This window comes from Thalassophryne amazonica, chromosome 2 (assembly GCF_902500255.1).
Source record: "Thalassophryne amazonica chromosome 2, fThaAma1.1, whole genome shotgun sequence".
Classification (NCBI taxonomy): domain Eukaryota; kingdom Metazoa; phylum Chordata; class Actinopteri; order Batrachoidiformes; family Batrachoididae; genus Thalassophryne; species Thalassophryne amazonica.
In genome coordinates, this window is record NC_047104.1 from 154,914,400 (window position 1) to 154,937,510 (window position 23,111).

Sequence of the window (23,111 nt, forward strand, 5' to 3'; positions counted from 1 at the left end):
GCTGCGTCCTTACGCGCGGACCCGTCTGCACGTCTTTCATTAAAAAAGTCTCCTTTAACAGTGGAATATCCGGATAAAATGCTGAAACCGACTTCTTCTGAAACTTCTCTGTTCTCTCACGACATCCTGGATCAATAGAGCCTGAAATGTGGAGGTTTTCAGCTTGAACAGGCTGACGACGGCGGCTGAGAGCGCTGAGCGACGTCACGCACCGTGGGAAGTCCTTAAAGCGACAGAATCACCTCAAAATCTCTCATCAGCCGTTAAAATTTTCACTGAAAACCAGCTTAATTTTTCAAACCGTGTCCACTTCGATGTGTCTCACAGGTTTAGAAAACATTTTGATCAAACAAAGCGCCAGTCTCTCAGCAACTTCTCAGACAAAGGAATTCCGACGAGGGGCTGGACGACTCCTCCCACAAGGAGTGCTCACAGGCGAATGACGTCACCGACAGGCGTGGAAAAACTCACGCATGCGCACGAGGGTTCAAGCATGTCTGACGTAAAAACATATGAATGAAATCCATATAGTTTTGAAAAAAATAAAAAGGACCGTTGCTTTATTGACAGACCTCGTGTGTGTGTATATATATATATATATATATATATATATATATATATATATATATATATATATATATATATATATATATATATATATATATACATGAATTGAAGTGTAATTGAATATTGAAGTGTATGTCTGTGTGTTGATATGTAGTGTGTTGTGAATTTGTGTTTGTTATTATGACTGTTATAATTGTTGGACTTGTACTAGCAGGGGTGGGCGTTGATAAGCTTTGCTTCAACCCACACCCTTTCGGACTCACAGGCTTTGTTTATATAACATTCATGTTATTTGTATGTTTCTGTTTTTTCGGATTTGTGTGTGTGTGCCAAATAAATCCATTCATTCATTCATCTTTATAAATCTCATTGGACGGCTCCAAAACAAAAGTTCCAGCATCATCACCTTGCCCAATGCAGATTCGAGATTCATCACTGAATATGACTTTCATTCAGTCATACACAGTCCACGATTGCTTTTCCTTAGCCCATTGTAACCTTGTTTTTTCTGTTTAGGTGTTATTGATGGCTTTCGTTTAGCTTTTCTGTACATAAATCCCATTTCCTTTAGGTGGTTTCTTACAGTTCAGTCACAGATGTTGACTCCACTTTCCTTCCATTCGTTCCTCATTTGTTTTGTTGTGCATTTTCAATTTTTCAGACATATTGCTTTAAGTTTTCTGTCTTGACACTTTGATGTCTTCCTTGGTCTACCAGTATGTTTGCCTTTAACAACCTTCCCATGTTGTTTGTATTTGGTTCAGAGTTTAGACACAGCTGACTGTGAACAACCAACATCTTTTGCAACATTGCGTGATGATTTACCCTCTTTTAAGAGTTTGATAATCCTCTCCTTTGTTTCAGTTGACATCTCTCGTGTTGGAGCCATGATTCATGTCAGTCCACTTGGTGCAACAGCTCTCCAAGGTGTGATCACTCCTTTTTAGATGCAGACTAACGAGCAGATCTGATTTGATGCAGGTGTTAGTTTTGGGGATGAAAATTTACAGGGTGATTCCATAATTTTTTTTCTTCAGATTTGAGTGATTCCATATTTTTTTCCCTCTGCTTGGTCTAAAAAAGTAACTGTTACTGACTGCCACAATTTTTTTTTTTCTTCTTGATTTCTTATAGTGTTTCTTAAAGCCAGAAAGTTGCCATTTGAAATGACTTTAGTTTTGTGTCATGTCTGTGATCTGCTTTTTTTTCTACAAAATTAAACAACTGAATGAACATCCTCTGAGGCCGGTGATTCCATAATTTTTGCCGGGGGGTTTCCTTTTTTTTTTTTTCTCATATATGGACTGATGTCATACAGGGTTCCCTGATCATGGGTTTACTACAATGCATCGTGGAATGGTGGCTTTTACCGGTAACAATGGCTGTGGGTGTGCACGTCAGTGATCAAATGTACGTAATAATCCTTCTTCAAACACAATCACATGCGCTATAGTGGTGCGATAGTCAGGGCACCCTGGTTTACATGTTATCAGTCCAAGGGTTGGATGTCATTCGAAACCCCGCGGTGAGACAAGGCAGGTCTTCAAAAGAGCGGACCACAGCGCTCGCTCTGCCACGTGTGCGAATCGGTCAATGCGGTTTCGGCCCATGTTCTGGGTATTCGCATGGCATTCGTACACGGCTGGCCAAATATTTGTCTCTCCCGACTGTGGCTCCAATTTTGGCTTTTGGCTTTTTTGCCTATTCAGGCACTTTAAGGTTATTAGTTGTCATTCCACATATGTATATAAATAATACAGGGGAATGCAATTGGATTTCTTAAGCTCCTACTCATGTCTAGTCCAAGTCTTTACGACTCACAGCAGTGGTCGGTTGGAGTGGTTATGTTTACTGCTTGATGTGCAAAGTTGTAAATAGTTGAACTTTTATTTTTAAGGTCATCATAAATGTTGATAGACACATGTAATGAATTTAATGCCACGTTTCCTATCATTATATTTCAAGTGTCAGGAGAACACAGGTGCTGGATGATGAGTCTGACTACTTTGCCACTGAGTCCAATCAGTGGTTGTCACCCAGTGAACGAGACCTGCTGAAGAAAAAGGAGGAGGAATTAAGGGAACTTAGACATGCATCTCGCAAGGACAGGAGAATCACATTGGACTTTGCTGGAAGACGTGTAATTGATGAGTCAGACAACCTAAGCCAGTACTACAGCAAGTGAGTAAGATGAAGTAACATTGCAGAGTCGAGCCTCCAGGGAGAGATCTGTATTGTGTGTATTGAAAATATTTGCAGGTTGGATGAGATGCTAAAGGCTATGAACACAGACTCTCCTCCGAAGTCAGCGCAGTCTTCAGGACCACGAGCTAGAATGCGGAACCTTGGAGAGCTGGTTAATCCCAACATCATGGTGACTCCACCAAAGGCAGGTCACTTCAGAATACATTTTAAACACATGTAAATGGTATGCTAACAAAACTGCAACAACTTTTTAGAAATAATTTGACAATCAATTTTACAATTAATTGATTAATCATACAGTTTGTTAATTGTCAGAATAATTAAAATAAAATCCCGGTTTGATTATTTCAGTGTTTTATTCTATTGTTATGTAGCCAATTTTTGATTGGTATATTTTTATTTTTATTTTTTTGGGTGGATTTCATTTGCGGCAGTATAATTAGGGAATAACCCTGTTGTGTCTGATGATTTGCGGATGATCATGCTGGTTATATGGTCGCAAATAGAGCCTTACCAGCTAACACGTCGCCAGTAAAACGGCTAACACGTCGCCGGTAAAGCTCTATTTGTGACCATATAACCAGCATGATCATCCACAAATCATCAGACACAAGGGGGTTATTCCCATTCTTATTTAGTTCCATCGTTTGCACGGTTCATTTTCTGTAGGTAATTCGGTCAGCGAGGCTTACCGTCAAGGTGGTCAGGGCGCGGAGTAAACATGGAAACGGTAATTCTGTATCAGAATCCACATTTATACTTTCGTATGGTAGCTTTAAATCACCCATTTCGGCGGCGGCGGTATGCGACTTTCTCTCTCTCTCAGCTAACAGCTAGCAGCGCGCATGGCCGGTGTTCTGTCAAATTGTGCTTCTCATCGCAGAAATCAACAGTTCCACACCCCGACAATACTGCACATGCGCAGTATGCATTCCTGTCGAATATATTCGACAGGAATGACATCTCGTCAGACCACTGGTCAGGGTGTGAATTAATACATCCAAATGTGAAATGGTCAAATATTTTGCTACCATTACCCAGATATTTACAGTCTGAAATCTCACATGATTAACCAATCAGATTCACGGAAAAAATGTAATTGGATTACAATAGTCCTCCTTAGACGGCTTGTTTTCGTGCATTTATTAGAACAGTGAGTCAAATTACCATGACGTCATGCAGCTCACCTCTCCAGTGAAGCTGTAGAGGAGCTGCAGATAGTATTTAGCAGGTTCTCGTAATAATGATGAGTAATACATTTGAGAATTTCACAGAGTGCCTGTTCTGTGTTCCTAGTGGGTGGATGTGGGAGGAGGTGACACCTATAAGAGGAGCATGGACACAGGAAAGAATGTGGCAGAAGATAAAGGAGAAGCGGAGCGTTCCAGGTTGAGGCTCCAGGACAGAGAGCTGCAGGAGATTTCTGACGGTGGGTGGTGCCTCAGCATGCACCAGCCGTGGGCCTCACTGCTGGTCAAAGGCATAAAGAGGTAAGAATTACATGATAGTGAGGGAACATTCAGTGTAAATATGTCACCTCCTGCAGCCGGCTTTTTCTGTATGACACTGAAGACTGATGTAAAGCTGTTGATGTGTGTGTAGGACAGAGGGGCGGACCTGGTATACTTCCCATCGGGGTCGTCTTTGGATTGCTGCTGCAGCTAAGAAGCCGTCTCCTCAGGAAGTTGCCGAGGTGGAGGGCATCTACCGTCGCGTGTACAAAAAAGGTACATTTGCTCTACTCGGCAGATTCATTGTGCAAATACAACAAGTATCTTGTGATACTGTCTTTTAAGGAATCATTGTCATTGAGGTGCAGTTGTATTGCTGTTGCTGCACATGGTGGTACACCACTGGGGAAACCCTGTGCTTTGTTGCAAAAGCAACACGGTGTGGTGCATTGTTCACTGAAAACGTTTTTCAAAGATTTGGGAGTTTTTCTTGAGAAAGCAAACATGCACATACTGCAGTGCTTCAAACAGGCGATGTGTCCTCTCTTTGCATAATGCAAGTCATTTTGCATATTCCACCTGGACAAAATCACAGAATTTTTGTTGTGGAAAATTTAGACTCTTAAAGTTCCTTTATAAGTTCAACAGTGAAATTGCTTGATTGGAAACTGTTTGTGAATAATTAAGGGAAAAGCAATATGTTTTCTCTTCAGGGCTGCATCAAGGCATAAATGTTGTCACTTACATTAATATTTTGATTTGTGTGAACTGTGTTGGAGCTGTGTTGGAGCTCTTTTAAGATTGTGGTTTTGTGCCGGGGGGTGTCCTCCCAAATAGCTGTGCTTAGATGATGATGATAATAATAAAAAAATATTATTTATAATGCACATTTCATTAATATGAATCTCCAAAGTGCTGCAGGAAAAAATAAAACCAAGGATCAACAAGAGATTGAAAACAGACAATTTTAAGATAAAACAGTCAGCAGAAAGGAATAAAACGTGGAATAAAAAGACTAAAATGCTAGCAGTTCAAAATTATGGAGAGCTACAACAGGTATGTCTTAAGGCTTTTTTTTTTTAAAAGCTTTAACAGTTTGTGGAGCCCTCAGGTGGTCAGGGAGGGAGATCCACATACGAGGGGCAGCTGAACAGAAGGCCCTGTCTCCCATGGTGAGAGGTTTGGTGCGAGGGGACCGAGGAGATTAGTGTTATATGAACGGGAGGATGTGTGGGGAGTCAGGAGGTCTTTGAAGGGGGAATTGCCATGGATGCATTGGTCGTGATGAGAGCAATCTTAAAATGGATTCTGTAGGTGATGAGGAGCCACTGAAGGTTATGGAGAAAAGGTGTAATGTGCTCCTGTTTACGTACTCGCATCAGGATTCTATCTACAGTGTTTTGGATGTATTGGAGGCTTTGAGGGTTTTTAACCTGAGATCCCAAAGAGCAAGGCGTTAAGTAGTCAAGCCGAGAGATGATGTTGTGGTAGACAACTCGATGAAATTTAACCAACTCAATCAATGTGTGTCTTATGTCACCATGGAAACTGCTCCGCCAGTTGCTTGTATCAGTTGACGTAATTGTGGTAGGAAATTGGTCTCACACATACTCTGATACCCACGGATCTGCTGGGAATTCTAATGCCTGCTATTCATGGTCAGTGAGGCTGCAGATTTTGGTGTGGAAGCTGACCAAAACTCCAAATGGAGGTCTGTGTGATGTGTGGTTTTATCCCTATGAAATATATTATTGGTGAATACCAAAAACACAGTTCGAATAGACCTCAAATACAAAATTGTCCTGGGGAAAAAAAACCTAGCCACTTGATCACCCTGTGCATCGCTGTTTCTTGTTATATTTGCAGAGCCCAAGTTTCCTAAAGATTACCCCACTGGCTGCCTGTTGGGCTGTGTCAACGTCACTGACTGCCTTTCTCAGGAGCAATATAGGGAACAGGTTAGTCATGGCAATACTGTGTGTGTGTGTGTGTGTGTGTGTGTGTGTGTGTGTGTGTGTGTGTGTGTGTGTGTGTGTGTGTGTGTGGACATGTCTATCTTGGCTTTCAATGCTTACCAGTCCAGTAAGTATCAGTGAAATTGTGGAGAGCTGGACATGTCCAAACTTGTCCTCTGACACGCTGAAACGGAGGTGTTCCTTTGTCTCGCTTCCAAAGCAAATTGGTCTTTACGCGCGAAGCCTCCGCATGGCTTTCCATAACAAAATCTCTTGTTAAAAGTGAAATCTGCCGGAAAATGTCTGATGTCCAGCTCTTGTGATAACCAGAGAAAGAGCACACGACGGTCTCGTATCCACAGAGCCATCTGTTTAGAAATGGTCCGTCGGCTTGTGCCGTGTCATCGTAGCGCGGCACGCCGGGCGTCCTTAAAGGGGTCCTTAACGCTGTAGTAACAGACCTTATTCTCTGTGAAGCCCGTAAAATTTTCACCGAAAGCCAGATAAATTTTTCTAATGGTTTCCAGGTGTCAGTCTCTAACAGCTTCTGAAAAAATTCTGATGGAAAAAAGTCCTTTTCATTCCGCCATTTCCAGACAATGAAAATCCGACGAGTGGGGCGGGACCACTCTTCCCAAGGCGTGCTCACAGGCGAATGTTGTCACCGACAAGTGTGGAAAAACTCACGCATGCGCACGAGGGTTCAAGCTTGTCTGACGTAAAAACATATGAATGAAATCCATATAGTTTTTGAAAAAATAAAAAGGACCGTTACTTTATTGACAGACCTCGTACAGTGAGGGAAAATAAGTATTTGAACACCCTGCAATTTTGCAAGTTCTCCCACTTAGAAATCATGGAGGGGTCTGAAGTTTTCATCTAGGTGCATTGTCCACTGTGAGAGACATAATCTAAAAAAAAAAAAAAAAAAATCCGGAAATCACAATGTATGATTTTTTTAAATAATTTATTTGTATGTTACTGCTGCAAATAAGTATTTCAACACCTGTGAAAATCAGTGTTAATATTTGGTACAGTAGCTTTTGTTTGCAATTACAGAGGTCAAACATTTCTTGTAGTTCTTCACCAGGTTTGCACACACTGCAGCAGGGATTTCACTTTATTTATTCAGTGTCTCCAAAGGAGCAACGAGCTGTACAGCAATGGGTATACAGAAAAGCACAGAATAAAAGAAAAGAAAAGAAAGAAAAGAAAAAACACACCAAACATTCAGTACACAAGGGGGACACAGTACAGACCTGGATCGATGGAAAAGGAACCGAGTTACCTAACACGATTTGCCATCAACCCTATGTATCTGCTTCTCTCCTCCGGTCAGCATTCAGAACAGAGATAGCCACAGGTACAAAGGAATGCTTATATCTGTTACTCCTCACTGTAGGAAACCTAAGCCTCGCTCCAGATGGCAAAAAACAAAATTCACCATGGAGAGGGTGGGCCAGATCAGATAAAATTCTCTGAGCCTTCCTCCTCACCTGTCTGGAAAACAAGTCAGACAGTGAGGTCTGCTGGGCCCCCAAAAGCTTGCTGCACAATTCTACAAAGTTGTGAAGTGGCTTCCTTGCTTTAATGCTGAGATTTCCGTACCAGCACATCATCGAAAAATTTAAAACCGATTCAATACAAGATTTATAAAATAGGGTCATTATTGTCCTGTCCACTTGAAAATATGACAACTTACGAAGACAAAACAGATCCTGCTGCCCCTTCTTGTACAGCAGGTCTGCATTGTCATTAAAGTTCAACTTGCTATCGATCAGCGTTCCCAAATATTTATAGTTGTCCACATACTCCACCTGTTGGCCTTTGATTATAGTGGTTTTGGGTGAGGACATCCGTTTCCGAAAGTCAATAACCATATCTTTTGTCTTGTCAACATTCAGCTGCAAGAAGGAGTCGTCACACCACTGAACCATATCTGCCACGACAGGGCCATGTTCCCTTTCATCACCATGCAGGAGACTGATTATAACAGAATCATCTGCAGATTTTAAAATATGGCGATTCTTATAGTGGCTGCAACAGTCATTTGTATACAAAATATACAAGAGAGGGGACAGCACACAACCCTGTGGTGAGCCTGTTGAGGAATATAAAACATCAGAAAGGCAACCATTTACCCTCACTCGCTGAGATCTCCCTGTTAAAAAGTTCAAAATCCAACCTGCCATAGTAAAATCCAGTTTAAAATCCTTAACAAGCGTATTTATTAAAATATGTGGTTGGATAGTGTTAAAAGCAGAAGAAAAGTCTAAAAAAAGAAGACGTGCATGTGCCTTAGAACGGATTTTGGCCCATTCCACCATACAGATCTTCTCTAGATCAGCCAGGTTACTAGGCTGTCGCTGAGAAACACGGAGTTTGAGCTCCCTATTGGGTTTAGGTCTGTAGACTGGCTAGGCCACTCCAGAACCTTGATATGCTTCTTACGGAGCCCCTCCTTGGTTATCCTGGCTGTGTGCTTCGGGTCATTGTCATGTTGGAAGACCCATCCACGACCCATCTTCAATGCTCTAACTGAGGGAAGAAGGTTGTTCCCCAAAATCTCCCAATACATGGCCCCGGTCATCCTCTCCTTAATACAGTGCAGTCGTCCTGTCCCATGTGCAGAAAAACACCCCGAAAGCATGATGCTTCTACCCCCATGTGTCACAGTAGGGACGGTGTTTTTGGGATGGTACTCAGCATTCTTCTTCCTCCAAACACGGCGAGTGGAATTAAGACCAAAAGGTTCTATTTTGGTCTCATCTGACCACATAACTTTCTCCCATGACTCCTCTGGATCATCCAAATGGTCCTGGGCAAACTTAAGACGGGCCTGGACGTGTGCTGATTTAAGCAGGGGAACCTTCCGTGCCATGCATGATTTTAACCCATGATGTCTTAGTGCATTACCCACAGTAACCTTGGAAACAGTGGTGCCAGCTCTCTTCAGGTCATTGACCAGCTCCTCCCGTGCAGTTCTGGGCTGATTCCTCACCTTTCTTAGAATCATTGATACGCCACAAGGTGGGATCTTGCATGGAGCCCCAGTCTGATCTTTTTTCACCAAGCTGCTTGGCAATTGCCCCGTAGCCCTTTCCAGCCTTGTGGAGGTCTACAATTTTGTCTCTGGTGTCTTTGGACAGCTCTTTGGTCTTAGCCATGTTAGTAGTTGGAGTCTTACTGATTGTGTGGGGTGGACAGGTGTCTTTATGCAGCTAACGACCTCAAATAGGTGCTTCTAATTTGGAATAATAAGTGGAGTGGAGGTGGACTTTTTAGAGGTGGACTAACAGGTGTTTGAGGGCCAGAATTTTTGCTGATTGGCAGGTGTTGAAATACTTATTTGCAGCAGTAACATGCAAATAAATTATTTTCAAAAAATCATACATTGTGATTTTCAGTTTTTTTTTTTTTTTAAGATTATGTCACTCACAGTGGACATGCACCTAAGATGAAAATTTCAGAGCCCTCCATGATTTCTAAGTGCGAGAACTTGCAAAATTGCAGGGTGTTCAAATACTTATTTTCCTCACTGTATATTCTGTATCCTCATGACATGGGGAACAAACTGGTACAATTTTTTTTTTTTTTTTTTAAAGTTGAACTGAAAATTACCCCCAAAATAGCCATTTATGTAAGACCATACAGTGTTGTACCATGTGCTTTTCATGCTGCCACTTCTGTCTGTCTTTCTGTCTGTCCGGGATAAACTCAAAAAACTATAATATGTAACCCTAAAAACTATATATATTCTGATTCCCCATGACATGGGGAAAATGGTACCATTTTTAAAAAAGTTGAACTGAAAATTACCCCCAAAATAGTCAGTTGTGGGTATGACCAGGCAGATTCAAATTTACAGCCCAGTATATGTGTTGGTCATCTCTGTTTATTTAATCCCTTTCTTCAGCTACTTTTTGACTGTTAAGCTCCTGACTGTCCTGTACAACCCAGTTTGCCTTCCTGTCTGAATGCATTCATTTTATGTTTGTAAAATTGCAATGTAAAAACAGTGAAATACACCACTACCTCAATTTTGATTCATTGATATTTCCATTTACTGTTACCTACCTTTTGTGTGTAATTTTGTTATAAATTTGATTGCAAAACAAAGTCTGCATGAAGGACTTCAAATGTGTTGTCTTTTAACCAGTATTTCCACTTAGTTGGGGAGTCCACCTCTTATAGTTCTGCTGGACAAACTTTAGCCCATTAACTATTATATTTATAAGACATCAGCATTACAAAAACAAATGTTGGTTAATTGTTTTGATTAAAATGATTGGCATTTGGCTTATGTCTAAAACAGGCTAGCCTGGGCAGCGCCGGGTACCCCAGCTAGTGTGTGTGTGTATATATGTGTATATATATATATATATATATATATATATATATATATATATATATATAATATACGAGGTCTGTTCAAAAAGTAACGGACCAGATGGCTTTCGGTGAAGATTCTGTCGGCGTCACACGGATTAAGGAGTATTAAAACCTTTTTAAAGACGGCCCACAGTGGCGGAGAGCGTGCGGCGCACTGAGCGGCCATCGACAGGCTGGAACGACCAGATCATTTCCAAACTGAACTCTGTGTTGATGCGGGACATCGTGTGACTACCACAGAAATGGCAAGAGAGCTGGACATAGCACTTTTGCGGCACATTCCACTGTTACAGGAGATTTTGTAATGAAAGACGTGCGGAGGATTTCGCGCGTCGGCACGGAGCCGCTCATGGCGCGCAACAAAAAAAACACCTCCGTGTTGGAAGTCTCACAGGACATGTTGTGGCATGTCCAGCTGTTACACAATTTTTCGGATACTCACTCGACTGAAAAGCCATCGAAAGCCGTCTGAATCTTCCGAATGGTGCAAGAGCTGGGCATGTCAGGGCATGTCCTGTGAGACCAACACAGAGGTGCTTTTGTCCCGCGCCATTAGTAGCTCTGTGGCAAATTCCTCCGCTCCTCTTTCCATGACAAAAACTCCTGTAACAGTGGAATGTGCCGAAAAAGTGGTATGTCCACCTCTTGTGCCATTTCTGTAGTAGTCAAACGACGTCCCGGATCAACACAGCATTCAGTTTGGAAATGATCTGGTCGTTTCAGCTTGTCGATGGCCGCTCGGAGCGCGACGTGCCCTCAGCCGCTGTGGGCCGTCTTTAATCCGGTTGTAATGCTCCTTAATCTGTGTGATCCCCATAAGATCTTCACTGAAAGCCATCTGAATTTTCCAAATGGTTTCCACCTGGCTGTCTCTCACAGTTGAAAAACATTTGATGCAGTAAAGCGGCAGTCGCTCAGCCAATTTCCTGACAATGAAAATCCGCCAAGGAGGCTGGACCACTCCTCCCACAAGGCGTGCTCACAGGCGAATGACGCAACCGACAGGTGCGAAAAAACTCACGCATGCGCACGAAGGTTCAAGCTTGGCTGATGCAATCACACGTGATTCAAATCCATATAGTTTTTGCAAAAATAAAAAGGTCGGATTCTTTTCTAACAGACCTCGTATATGAATGAACCGGCCCCGTAGATAGACAGAGCAAAAACTGCTGAAATTTTATTTTCACTCGAAGCACAAGAAAACATGCAATAATCTCACTGCCATATAAATGAGTGATATTACACCTTGAGTTTCAAGCACATAATTCAAAATATCTTAAAACTACATCATTTTTGTGAAATTAGAACACATTTAATTAAAGGACATGTCACACTGAAATCATAACAATTTAAATTTAGGCTGTTAGTGACCATCCGACAATCTATGATACCATGTTTGGAAATGGTAACAACCAGCTGTGTTGCTGACAAAACCACGCTATCGTACTGGGATCTGGGTAAATAGAATATTGGCAGTTCAGCCTTTAAAGATTAAAGCTCGAAGGTTTATAATTTAAGTAGACGAATTTTGATGGTTTTGTTTGTGTCGGTGTCATGAAATGGGACATGAAATGGATCTGGCTGGTACTGAACAAAAAAAAGAACTACCCCTACATGGTAATGTACTCTGTTCAGTAAAGTGATGGGTTCTTGGAGGCTCTTGGTGACACCTGATCATACCATATTCAGACTTGCCAGGGGTACACTCAGGTAGGATCCCCAGTTCAGATTTGGTGAAAATCATAGCAGTTTTGTTCAAGTTGTCATTTGCACAAAATTAGTGGGACCTTTGATGTGGTCATACATGCACAGATGCAATGCAATTCTCTATCTTCATTCTGGGCCTTACAACTGATTGGGATTAAAAACAGTATGTATCTTAAATAGTCATGGAATAATACAAACAGAGAATGTACTCTTGTGTTCTTGGCATATTTGGTTGAAGAATCTTTGACAACGACAACCTCTTGAATCTTATTGCATTTGTTTGCAGGTAGTTTCTACCACTGTTCCTTTGCAATGCATTCAAGCTCTTGACTTTGCAGTAGTTCTTTGTATAACACAGGATTACACCTCTCTCTAAATATTTTTTATGGGATTTAAGTCAGGACTCATTGCAAACCAGTTTAAAATGGTCCATCCTTCTGTTTTCAGCCATTATTTTGGACTGTTAGATGTGTGCTTTGGTCATTGTCTTGCTGAAAGACCTTCACTTCAACCCGAGTGTTTTGACACAAGACAACACATTTTACTCTAACATGCCTTGGTTATCTTGTGATTTCATCACTGCATTGATGTATTTGATGCAAAGCAGGCCCACGGAATGGTAGAAACTGTACCATGAGTTATTGCAGGTAAGATGTTCTTGTCCTTATGTCGTGTATAATAATTCACATTGGTGGCTGCCCACAGCCTCTCTTCTTCTTTGTCTTTCGGCTGTTCCCGTTAGGGGTCGCCACAGCAGATCAATCGTTTCCATCTCACCCTGTCCTCTATATCTTCCTCTGTCACACCAACCACCTGCATGTCCTCTCTCAGCACATCCATGAACCTCCTCTTTGGTCTCCCTCTTCTCCTCCTGCCTGGTGGCTCCATCCTCAGCATCCTTCTCCCTATATACCCTGGGTCCCTCCTCTGCACATGTCCAAACCATCTCAATCTCGCCTCTCTGACTTTGTCTCCAAACCGTCCCACCTGAGCTGTCCCTCTGATATGTTCATTCCTAATCTTGTCCATTCTTGTCACTCCCAAAGAGAATCTCAACATCTTCAGCTCTGCCACCTCCAGCTCTGCCTCCTGTCTTTTTGTTAGTGCCACTGTCTCTAAACCATACAACATAGCTGGTCTCACTACTGTTTTGTAAACTTTCCCCTTCACTCTTGCTGATATTCTTCGGTCACAAATCACTCCTGCCACCTTTCTCCACCCACTCCACCCTGCCTGCACTCTCTTCTTCACCTCTCTACCACACTCTCCATTACTTTGAACAGTTGACCCCAAATATTTAAACTCATCTACTTTCAACACTTCTACTCCTTGTAACTGCACTATTCCACTGGGCTCCCTCTCATTCACACACATGTACTCAGTCTTGCTTCTACTGACTTTCATTCCCCTTCTCTCCAAAGCATATCTCCACTTCTCCAGACTAGACTCAACTTGCTCTCTACTCTCACTACAGATCACAATGTCATCTGCAAACATCTATTAACGTAATGTTGAGATTTACTGAATAATTGTGAACATACAGATGAGGTTGGTTGTTTACATACACCGTTCTTGGGCATGAACTCTGTTTTGCATGCTTTTTGCATTGTATTTTGTTTTAACCAGGAGAAGGATTTTCTTAAAGACCTGAAAGTTCTGCTACAATTTGCGAGAAGGTACATCTTAGATACAAGCCTAGATTTGATGTTTTGGTGAAAGAAAATCCTCCTCTATACCACTTCATCAAGAAGCTGGATAACTGGGGGTGCTTTGTGTCAAAAGTCTGGCAGCAGCATTTTGAACCAATTGTAGACCCTGAATACTGGACTGTGGTAAACCAGAAAATAGAACATTGCAGTAGTCCAGTCTAGAAGAGACAAACACATGAATCAGGGTCTCAGCATCAGCCACAGACAGGATGGGATGAATCTTTGCTACAGTGATATGTAAAAGTTTGGGCACCCCTGATAATTTTCATGATTTTCCTTTTATAAATCACTGGTTGTTTGGATCAGCAATTTCAGTTAAATATAGCATTTTCAGAAAAAAACAGTGATATTTGAGAAGTGAAATGAAGTTTATAGGATTTACAGAAAGTGTGCAGTAATTCTTTAAACACAATTAGGCAGGTGCATAAATTTGGGTACCCCAACAGAAAAAAAAATACATCAATATGTAGTGCCTTGGGGCAACTGTTTGTTGTGATTTGGCGCTATATAAATAAAATTGATTTGATTTAGTAGATCCTCCTTTTGCAGAAATAACAGCCTCTTTAAGCTTCCTATAGCTTCCAGTGAGAGTCTGGGTTCTAGTTGAAGGTATTTTGGACCATTCGTCTTTACAAAACATCTAAGGTTTGTTGGTTTACAATCATGGACAGCTCACTTAAAATCACACCACAGATTTTCAAAAATATTCAGGTCTGGGGACGGAGATGGCCATTCCAGAACATTTTACTTGTTCGTCTGCATGATTGCCTTAGTAGATCTTGAGCAGTATTTAGGGTCATCTTGTTGAAAGATCCAGCCCTGGCGCAACTTCAACTTTGTCACTGATTCATGAACATTGTTCTTAAGAATCTGCTGATATTGACTGGAATCCATGTGCCCCTCAACTTTAACAAGATTCCCTGTACCTGCACTGGCCACACAGCCCCACAGCATGATGGAACCACCTCCAAATTTTACTGTAGGTAGCAAGTGTTTTTCTTGGAATGCTGTGTTCTTTTTCAGCCATACATACCACCCCTTGTTATGTCCAAATAACTCAATTTTAGTTTCATCAGTCCACAGCACCTTATTCCAAAATGAAGCTGGCTTGTCCAAATGTGCTTTAGCATACGTCAAGCTACTCCGTTTGTGGTGTGTATGCAGAAAAGGCTTCCTCTGCATTACAGCATCTCTTTGGGCAAAGTGCGCTGTAGAACGATGCACAGAGACACGATCTGCAGCAAGATCATGTTATAGGTCTTTGGAGCAGGTCTGTGGGTTGACTGACTGTTCTCACCATCCTTCGCTTCAGCTTATCTGAGATATTTCTTGGCCTTAACTAGTACTGTGCCTGTGGTCTTCCATATCCTCACTATGTTCCTCACAGTGGAATCTGACAGCTGAAATCTCTGAGATAGCTTTTTGTATCCTTCCCCTAAACCATGATGTTGAACAATCTTTGTTTTCAGGTCATTGGAGAGTTGTGTAGATGCTCCCATGTTGCCACTCATTAGAAGAGATACAAAGAGGGGAAACATTTGCACATGGCCACCTTAAATACCCTTTCTCATGATTGGATTCACCTTTGTAAGGAGGTCAAGGGTCAATGAGCTTACCAAACCAATTTTGTGTTCCAGTAATTAGTGCTAAATGTATGCACATGAATAAAATGACAAGCGTGCCCAAATTTATGCACATACCTAATTTTGTATAAATAATTATCGGATACTTTCTGTAAATACTAGAAACTTCATTTCACTTCTCAAATATCAGTGTGTTCGTCTGCTATACGATATATTTAACTGAAATTTCTGTTCCAGACAACCAATGATTTATAAAGGAAAATCATGAAAATTATCAGGGGTGCACAACCTTTTGCATACAACTGTATATTTTGTAGGTGGAAGAAAGCAGTCCTCATAATATTTCTAATGTGGAGGTCAAAGGACAATGTAGGATCAAAACTTACCCCAAGGTTCCTCACTTTGTCAGTATGATGTATGACATATGAGTCTAGGCTAAGTGCTAGCTGGTCAAATTGATGCTGATATCTCACTGGACCAAGAATTGTCATTTCAGTCTTATCAGAGTTTAAAAGTAGGAAGTTGCTAGACACCCAGCTTCTCACTGATGTAAGGCATCTAAGGATTTTATGTGGATGAGATTACCAGCAGTTATCAACATGTATAACTGAGTATCATCAGCATAGCAATGAAAGGTAATCCCAAAATGCCGCAATATGTGCCCAAGGGGTGCTATATACAGGGAGAAAAGCCGGGGGAACCCCAAATTTAATGTCACTAAAGCTTGAGGTAGTGTTATTGTACAAAACACAGTGAGAACGACTGGCCAGGTATGACATCAGCCATGCAAGGGCACTCCCAGTAATCGCAAAATGATTCTCCAGCCTATCGAGTAGAATATGATGATCCACGGTATCAAAAGCAGCACTGAGATCTAAAAGCACCAGAACTGTAGTGGTGTCTGAATCCATTGCAAGCAGAAGATCGTTCACCACTTTAGTGAGAGCCGTCTCTGTGGAATGATATTTTATAAAAGCAGACTGCATTAGCTCAGAAAGATTCTCAGTAAGGTGGTCCACAAGCTGATGTGAAACCACTTTTTCCAGAATTTGAGCAATATGATAGATTTGGTATTGGCAAATAGTTTTTCAATACACTAGGGTCAAGATTAGATTTCTTAAGTAATGGTTTAAATCACTGCAGATCTGAAACATTTAGCAACAGATCCAGAAGTTAAAGAAAGATTAATAATTTCCAGCACAGTCGGCTCAAGAGTGGGCCACAGGTCCTTAAACAGTTTTGTTGGTATAGGATCAAATAAGCAGGTTGTGCTTTTTGAAGACATTTTGAGTTTCATCAGCATGCCTAGAGAGATACTCTCAAATTCTCTAAATCTAGATAATACCTCAGGAATGGCGCCCATCTCAATAGCAGGGTGTAGTGGCTGGGTTAAAGCATGCTGGAATATGTTTAACCTAATGTCTTCCATTTTCTTCTCGAAGTAATCCAAGAAATCTTGTGCTGTAAAAGGAGAGCGACTTACAGGTGGTTGTCCATGAATCAGTGTTGCCACCGTGTCGAACAAGAACTTTGAGTTGTGCTTGTCTTTGTTCATCAAATCAGTGTAATAGGTCCGCTTTGTAGCCAGTAATGCATGCTTATAGTCTAAGATAGCATCACGCCACGTGAGGTGGAATACTTCTAATTTTGAACTACGCCATTTCCGTTCTAGACCTCTATCTCTATGCTTGAGGTCACACAAGTAATCATTGATCGAACCAAGGTGACTGTGTATTGGAGGGCGTGGTTTTAATAAACTCACCAACTCACTCTGAGTTGGAACCGCTGGGAGGGTAGGAAGCCGGTCAGACCTGGCAGGCCCAAACGTATCATGAGGGTCTGCTGGGAACAACTGGCGGAACCCTCTGTCAGCGAGGTCTTCAACTCCCACCTCCGGGAGAGCTTCTCCCAGATCCCGGGGGAGGTTGGAGACATGGAGTCCGAGTGGACCATGTTCTCCACCTCCATTGTTGACGTGGCTGCTCGTAGCTGTGGTCGCAAGGTCTCTGGTGCCTGTCGCGGCGGCAATCCCCGAACCCGGTGGTGGACACCAGAAGTAAGGGATGCCGTCAAGCTGATGGAGTCCTACTTATCTTTGTTGGTAGGTGGGACCCCAGAGGCAGCTGACAGGTACAGGCTGGCCAAGCGTGCCGCAGCCCGTGCGGTCGCAGAGGCAAGAACACGGGTCTGGGAGGAGTTCGGGGAGGCTATGGAGGAGGACTATCGGTCGGCCTCGAACAGATTCTGGCAAACCGTCCGACGCCTCAGGAGGTGGAAGCAGCTCTCCACCAGCACTGTTTACGGTGCGGGTGGGGAGCTGTTGACCCTGACTGGGGATGTTGTCGGGCGGTGGAAGGAGTACTTCGAGGATCTCCTCAGTCCCATCGTCACGTCTTCCGAAGAAGAAGCAGAGACTGGGCACTCAGAGGCGGACTCATCCATTACCCAGGCCGAAGTCACCAAGGTGGTTAGAAAGCTCCTCGGTGGCAGGGCTCCTGGGGTGGATGAAATCCGTCCCGAGTACCTTAAGTCTCTGGATGTTGTGGGGCTGTCTTGGCTGACATGCCTCTGCAACATCGCGTGGCGATCGGGTCAGTGCCTCTGGATTGACAGACCGGGGTGGTGGTCCCTCTGTTTAAGAAGGGGGACCGGAGGGTGTGTTCCAACTATAGGAGGATCACACTCCTCAGCCTCCCCGGTAAGGTCTATTCCAGAGTACTGAAGAGGAGAATTCGACCGATGGTCGAACCTCGGATTCAGGAGGAGCAGTGTGGTTTTCGTCCTGGTCGCGGCACACTGGACCAGCTCTACACGCTCCATCGGGTGCTCGAGGGTTCATAGGAGTTTGCCCAGCCAGTCCACATGTGTTTTGTGGATCTGGAGAAGGCGTTCGACCGTGTCCCTCGGGGCACCCTGTGGGGAGTCCTCCGGGAGTACGGGGTCCGGGGTCCTTTGCTAAGGGCTATCCGGTCCCTGTACGACCGCAGCAGGAGCTTGGTTCGCATTGCCGGTAGTAAGTCAAACCTGTTTCCAGTGCACGTTGGCCTCCGCCACAGCTGCCCTTTGTCACCGGTTCTGTTCATTATTTTTATGGACAGAATTTCTAGGCGCAGCCACGGTGTAGAGGGGGTCTGGTTTGGGAACCACAGAATCTCATCTCTGCTGTTTGCGGACGATGTGGTTCTGTTGGCTTTGTCAAATCAGGACCTTCAGCGTGCACTGGGGCGGTTTGCAGCCAAGTGTGAAGCGTCTGGGATGAAAATCAGCACCTCCCAATCCGAGGCCATGGTTCTCGACCGGAAAAAGGTGCTTTGCCCTCTTCAGGTCGGTGGAGTGTCCTTGCCTCAAGTGGAGGAGTTTAAGTATCTCGGGGTCTTGTTCACTAGTGAGGGACGGATGGAGCGTGAGATCGATAGACGGATCGGTGCAGCATCTGCAGTGATGTGGCCGCTGTATCGGACCGTCGTGGTGAAGAGAGCTGAGTAGAGGGGCAAAGCTCTCGATTTACCGATCGAGCTACGTTCCGATCCTCACCTATGGTCATGAGATTTGGCTCATGACCAAAAGAACGAGATCGTGACTACAAGCGGCCGAGATGAGTTTCCTCCGCAGGGTGGCTGGGCACTCCCTTAGAGATAAGGTGAGGAGCTCGGTCACTCAGGAGGAGCTTGGAGTCGAGCCGCTGCTCCTCCACATCGAAAGGAGTCAGTTGAGGTGGCTCGGGCATCTTTTCCGGATGCCTCCTGGACGCCTCGCTGGAGAGGTGTTCCGTGCACGTCCCACTGGGAGGAGGCTCCGGGGAAGACCCAGGACACGCTGGAGGGACTCCATCTCTCGGCTGGCTTGGGAACGCCTTGGGGTTCCCCCGGAGGAGCTGAGGGAGGTGTGTGTGGATCGGGAGGTCTGGGCGGCTTTGCTTGAGCTGCTGCCCCCGCGACCCGACTCCGGATAAAGCGGAAGAAAATGGATGGCTGGATGGATGGTTTTAATAAAGGTGGCGCAGTCATGTCGAGTGTAGTTTTGAGTGCTGAGTTTAAACTATCCACAAAACTGTCTACTGATTGGGCATTTTCCAAACGTGAAGCTAAGATATCAGGCAGTCTAGCTTTGAGTTCAGTTGTAGTTGAGGAGTTGATGCGTCGCCGCAGTGATAAGGTGGTTGTTCCACTAAACACGGCAGCAAAACTGTAAACCTAATAAGGGAGTGATCAGAGACCACCGATGCAAGAGGCATGATGTCAATATTCGTGACCGCAATACCACGTGCGAGAACCAAATCCAGGGTATTTCCACTAATGTCCGTCGAGTCCTGAATGCATTGCTGAAATCCTAATGCATCGACAATTTCTGTAAATGATTTGCAGAGGGGATCAGAAGGCTTATTTATATGAATGTTGAAGTCACCAATAATCAGAATGTTATCTGCACTAGTTAACAAGTTAGAGATGAACGCACCAAATTCATTTAAGAATTCAAAGTATGGGCCAGGGGGCCTGTATACAGTGACAAAATAATACGGCTGATTTTTATTCTTCTGACATTGGCAATACGTAGCATCGGGGGCAGAGCGGAGAATCAGATGCTCAAACGAATTATATTTGTGTAACCTGACTTTGCGGGTGATAGAATCCCCTATCACTAAAGCCCGGCGTTTCAGAAGTGGAGTTTCTGGAGATAGCAGTGAAAGTCACCTGTGGGCTCAAAGAACTCACATCAGGCCTATCCAAGGGAGAAAACCAGTTCGCAGTGGCGAGTGTGATCAGGGTACCACAACCAGACACCAAGCTCTATGTAATTTCTTCCGCCTAACCACAGTCCAAAAGCTGTTCTCCACAGCTGGCATTTCTAGGCTAATGGGCATACTAGCTGGCCCAACACTAACCTCGTCTGGAGTACCCGTAACATCTATCTCCACTAAGCTAAGAAGCTATTCTAGCTTATGGACATGGGTCTCTAAAAGAACCACCCTTGCTGCCAGCATCACGCAGGATTTACTGAAAGTGTAAAGTAGTGTGCTTTGTGCACCAGAAAATTCAAGAGTATAGCGAAGCAAGCGTGAGCTAACCACTAACGAATGTGCTAACCACTTCTAAGGTTCACACAGGAGTACATTAATGAGCTAAAATTCACAGAAGTTACACTGAACAAGTAACAGGAGTGTTAGACTGGTAGAAACAGTTATTAAAGGAGGGAGGGAGGGAAGGAGGAGAAAAGAAAAAAAAAAACTGTTAAGAGTAAACCACTCCTACTCCTCACTACACACCGGGAGTAATTTGGGGATTAAGGACCTTGGTCAAGGGCCCTTAGTGATTTTTTTTTTTTTTTTCCCCTCCGGTCAGGCTGGGATTTGATCCGAGGATCCTCTGGTCTCAAGCCCAACGCTTAACCGCTACATGATCACCTCCCCTAAAGTAATGAGCTAAAATTCACAGCAGTTACACTGAAAAATGAAGTATGAAATGAAGTATTAAAGAAATGGAGGGGGGGGGGGAGTGACCTAGCTAATGCAAGCTAACAGCTAGCAAAAGCTAACTGCTGGCGATTCACAACAGGTGGACTGGAGTTAAATAAGATTGAGAGTAGGTGCACTTCAAAACCAAAAGAAGTGTTAAACAGAAATAAAAGGAATGAATACAACCTTGTCGAGATTGGAAGCAAGTTGCCAGATCTGTGAGCCTGTTCCCAGCTGGGTTCACCTTCCTCCAATGCACACTTAGCGACAAAGCTAACTGCTTCCTGGTCCAAGTAGCTTCTATTAGCACCTAGTAGCATGTGCGTTGACAGCACTTTCTCAGGTGCACACACACCCTGCACTCGCTGGTTCACTCTGCCCACCACACTTATCCTATTTAGAGATTAGATTAGATAGAACTTTATTAATCCCTCAGGGAACTTGATTACTCCCTCAGGGAAAGATTTACCATAGAGTACCATACTGTTTGCATTTCTTCATAATTTATGGAAATAAAGTCCAAGCTCCATTATTTATGCAACCCATCATCTTGACTTTTAAATTTTTAATGAAATTATATCAAGTTCTAGAGATTTGCAGTTTGAGTTTCAGGAAGATAATTTTAGATTTTTTTTATTTTTTTATTTTTTTTATGTATTTGAAATAAATTAAAATATGTGAAATACTATGGGTTCCAATATTTTTGGAGTTGTGTGTGTGTGTGTGAGAGAGAGAGAGACAGAGAGAAAACAACTCAAAGTTAATCAGCACTTAGTTTTAATTAACTGTGGGCTTTTCCTTCATCTATTGAACATGGCACTCTAGATTTGGAATAAAGTGCTTTGTGATAATTTCTCAACTGTTTTCCTCAAGTAATCTGCAAACCCAGGCCACCCAGGTCTTGTGGTGGGCTACCACATCGGCCTCATTTTGAGCCAGAATCCTCCATTTCACAAAAATTAGAGTTCTCAAATTTCTTCGCCTGCGCTATCAACCAGTATATACACTCAACAAAAATATAAAGGCAACACTTTTGGTTTTGCTCCCATTTTGTATGAGATGAACTCAAAGATCTAAAACTTTTTCCACATACACAATATCACCATTTCTCTCAAATATTGTTCACAAACCAGTCTAAATCTGTGATAGTGAGCACTTCTCCTTTGCTGAGATAATCCATCCCACCTCACAGGTGTGCCATATCAGGATGCTGATTAGACACCATGATTAGTGCACAGGTGTGCCTTAGACTGCCCACAATAAAAGGCCACTCTGAAAGGTGCAGTTTTATCACACAGCACAATGCCACAGATGTTGCAAGATCTGAGGGAGCGTGCAATTGGCATGCTGACAGCAGGAATGTCAACCAGAGCTGTTGCTCGTGTATTGAATGTTCATGTCTCTACCATAAGCCGTCTCCAAAGTCGTTTCAGAGAATTTGGCAGTACATCCAACCAGCCTCACAACCGCAGACCACGTGTAACCACACCAGCCCAGGACCTCCACATCCAGTATGTTCACCTCCAAGATCGTCTGAGACCAGCCACTCGGACAGCTGATGAAACAATCGGTTTGCATAACCAAAGAATTTCTGCACAAACTGTCAGAAACCGTCTCAGGGAAGTGTTGGGTATTTTCTCCTCCAAACATTTCTAAAACCTTTAACAAGACAAACAGAGTCAAGAAACACCAGTGAGACAGAAAGTCAAATTTTACGCGCGGAGTGCAGTCAGGCTGTACACCAAGGCTACACTAAAGTCTGGCCTGCTTTTCCGCTCTTTTTATTAAGAGACGCCCTCATCACATAAACAAAAAACTTGTCCTAAGGGTGGGGGTGATGACGCAAGGCAAGTTTCTTCCCGTAACATAAACGCATACGTCAATAAGTGCAGCTGTAAGGAAGAACACTTTCTTTTACACAGGTCAGCACATCTCGTTCGTCTGTTGCAGTTGCTGTTCTGCATCTGCCTGAAGTGTCCTGTCCTTCACACTAAGCACCACATCACAACAGTCAAAACGTTCTCTTACTCCCAGTCGTTAGAGGCTGCGAAAACAAAGTTATATTATAATAATAAGTACATCCAGCCCTT

General features: G+C 43.2%; 1 protein-coding gene across 1 annotated transcript in view; it reads left to right on the forward strand.

The window, feature by feature from the left end:
• Positions 1–23,111, forward strand: part of trip4 (thyroid hormone receptor interactor 4) — a 330,410-nt gene that overhangs the window by 37,034 nt on the left and 270,265 nt on the right. The window contains exons 7-11 of the mRNA XM_034159790.1: positions 2,533–2,748; positions 2,827–2,956; positions 4,069–4,262; positions 4,375–4,499; positions 6,090–6,181. Of these exons, the coding sequence (XP_034015681.1) occupies positions 2,533–2,748; positions 2,827–2,956; positions 4,069–4,262; positions 4,375–4,499; positions 6,090–6,181 (757 nt within the window). The remainder of the gene's footprint in view (positions 1–2,532; positions 2,749–2,826; positions 2,957–4,068; positions 4,263–4,374; positions 4,500–6,089; positions 6,182–23,111) is intronic.